General features: G+C 37.2%; 1 protein-coding gene across 1 annotated transcript; it reads left to right on the top strand.

The window, feature by feature from the left end:
• Position 1: 1 nt before the first annotated feature.
• LOC110107520 lies at positions 2-1348 on the top strand. The gene has a single exon (XM_020837796.2). The coding sequence runs from the start codon at positions 2-4 to the stop codon at positions 1346-1348; it is 1347 nt and encodes a 448-aa protein (XP_020693455.2).
• Positions 1349-1945: the final 597 nt, after the last annotated feature.

The following is a 1945-nucleotide window of genomic DNA, read 5'->3' as shown; positions in this document are numbered from 1 at the left end:
AATGATTAGAGAAAAGAGTAAGTTAGCGCTTGATGCTCTTAGGAAGCTGGAGGAGCTATATCAACCATTTTACTGGATGAATAAAGGCACGAACAATGGTTATCCTCTGAGTCCCGCAGCACAAGTTGTTTCTGAAAGTCAGGGCCCAGTTGTGACCGTCTCATCGGGTCTTCATTTGATGAAAGATTCTCTTACACCTAACCTAGTTAAAATCAAGGATAATATGGCTATTGTAATTAACAAAGGTCAAAGCATTTTGTCAGATCGAACTGCTTCTCATGCTCAGGCTAATGCAGTCTATGATGCTTTGTTGGATTTTTTTAACAAGAGAAATCTCAATAGAATACAAGAAAGTAAAATAAGTTTGCTAGCAAAGGAAAATGGTTTCCAGCTGTTATCTGATGATTTTGAAGTCCAGGTAATAGATTCTACGCGATATTACAAAGAAAACAACCAATTGAGGGACATGAATAAGCATACAGTAACGAGCCTAGGAAGTCAAAATTATGAGCTTCATCATTATTCACCAAATGAAGATTCTGTGAACAAAAATGATGATTTACTAGCTGCTATTGAAGTATCTGCAGCAGATGATGCTACGCAACCTGCACTTGGGGATTCTGAATATGACTTTAAGAAACATCTGGAAACTGACACTAGGGACAAAAGTAACCTAGTCAATGAAGATGTTAAAAGCTGCGAACAAAATGATATGGGTTCATTAAAATGTCAAGATGCACATTCTGTGCTTGAACAAGAAGTGCCTTCCGTAGGGACATGCATGGAGAAAGATACTGTTGATGCTGTTGGTTGCAGCTCAAGCTCTAGAGGAGGTGCTGAAAAACTTTCACTTGTCGACCCTGTTGAGGGTTTCAGTGGATATGATGAGGATCAGGTTGAGAAAGACGTGATTAGTAAGCCAAGTAAGGAACATATTCAACATCAACCTTTTCAGTGTTCCTTTTTCTTTATCGATGGTGGATATCGATTGCTGAATTCACTAACTGGTGGATCAAATATTCCATCCCTGGTTTTACTTGATCCTGTTGAGCAGCAACACTATGTTTTTTCTGAGGATAGAGACGTTGATTACTCTTCCATGTTTACTTTTGTGGAGAAGTTTTTAAATGGAAGTCTTTCTCCATATAAACCTTCTGCATCCTCTATATTGAGTTCCAAGGAGGCCCCTCAACCACCATTTGTGAATCTGGACTTCCACGAGGTTGATGCTATACCTCGAGTGACGACCAATACATTCTGTGAACTGGTTTTTGGTTTTATCCCTTGTGTTACTGAAAAAGCTTCTATAGTCATAGTGTATTATGGATGCGTTGAACTTCAATGTTGAGATGGTTTTGAAATATTGATGTTGTGATAGCATTAGACATCAACATTGAGATGACTTTGGGCATCGGTTTGAAACCCTAGCCACAACCCATCAGAGAAAAATGAAAATATGAATGTTTGGGGAATTACGTATTGAGTCCTGGTGATTGATTTGAGGATGTGGAGCAAAAAAATTAGTTTCAGATGCCATATTATGTTGTTGAGAAGACGTTATTAAGAGATTTCTTCATCACTTTGCGAAGATTTTAAGATGTGCTTTTAGGTTTTCATTGGCATAAGCCTTTATTATTAATTATCTTTCTTAATGATAAGAGAGGAATTTCAGCTAAAGCTAGTCATTATATGCTAAGGGGACGAACTTAGATTAACTTTTGCTAATATAGGGCTTTACGGGCTATCAAGTACATCCTATGATTTAAAATTCAAAAGTTTTAACTGATTTAGAAATCGATGAGCTTTGGTTGTGATGGTAATATAATGATGTTTTTATTTGCAACGAAATCACCCAGTAAAAGGCCCCATTTATAACCATTTACCTATGCTGTCATTTGGTGGAAAAACTATTAGAGGTCTCATGCAACGTTCTTTCTTGCAAAAA

The sequence above is a fragment of the Dendrobium catenatum genome, unplaced genomic scaffold, assembly GCF_001605985.2.
Source record: "Dendrobium catenatum unplaced genomic scaffold, ASM160598v2 fragScaff_scaffold_1582, whole genome shotgun sequence".
Lineage (NCBI taxonomy): Eukaryota > Viridiplantae > Streptophyta > Magnoliopsida > Asparagales > Orchidaceae > Dendrobium > Dendrobium catenatum.
The sequence above is the reverse complement of the archived record's forward strand: the minus strand, read 5'-3'. Positions and strand labels throughout refer to the sequence as shown.

Bases quoted from the DNA above. Each gene is read 5' to 3' on its own strand.
- LOC110107520 (XM_020837796.2), top strand. From the start codon at position 2: ATGATTAGAGAAAAGAGTAAGTTAGCGCTTGATGCTCTTAGGAAGCTG.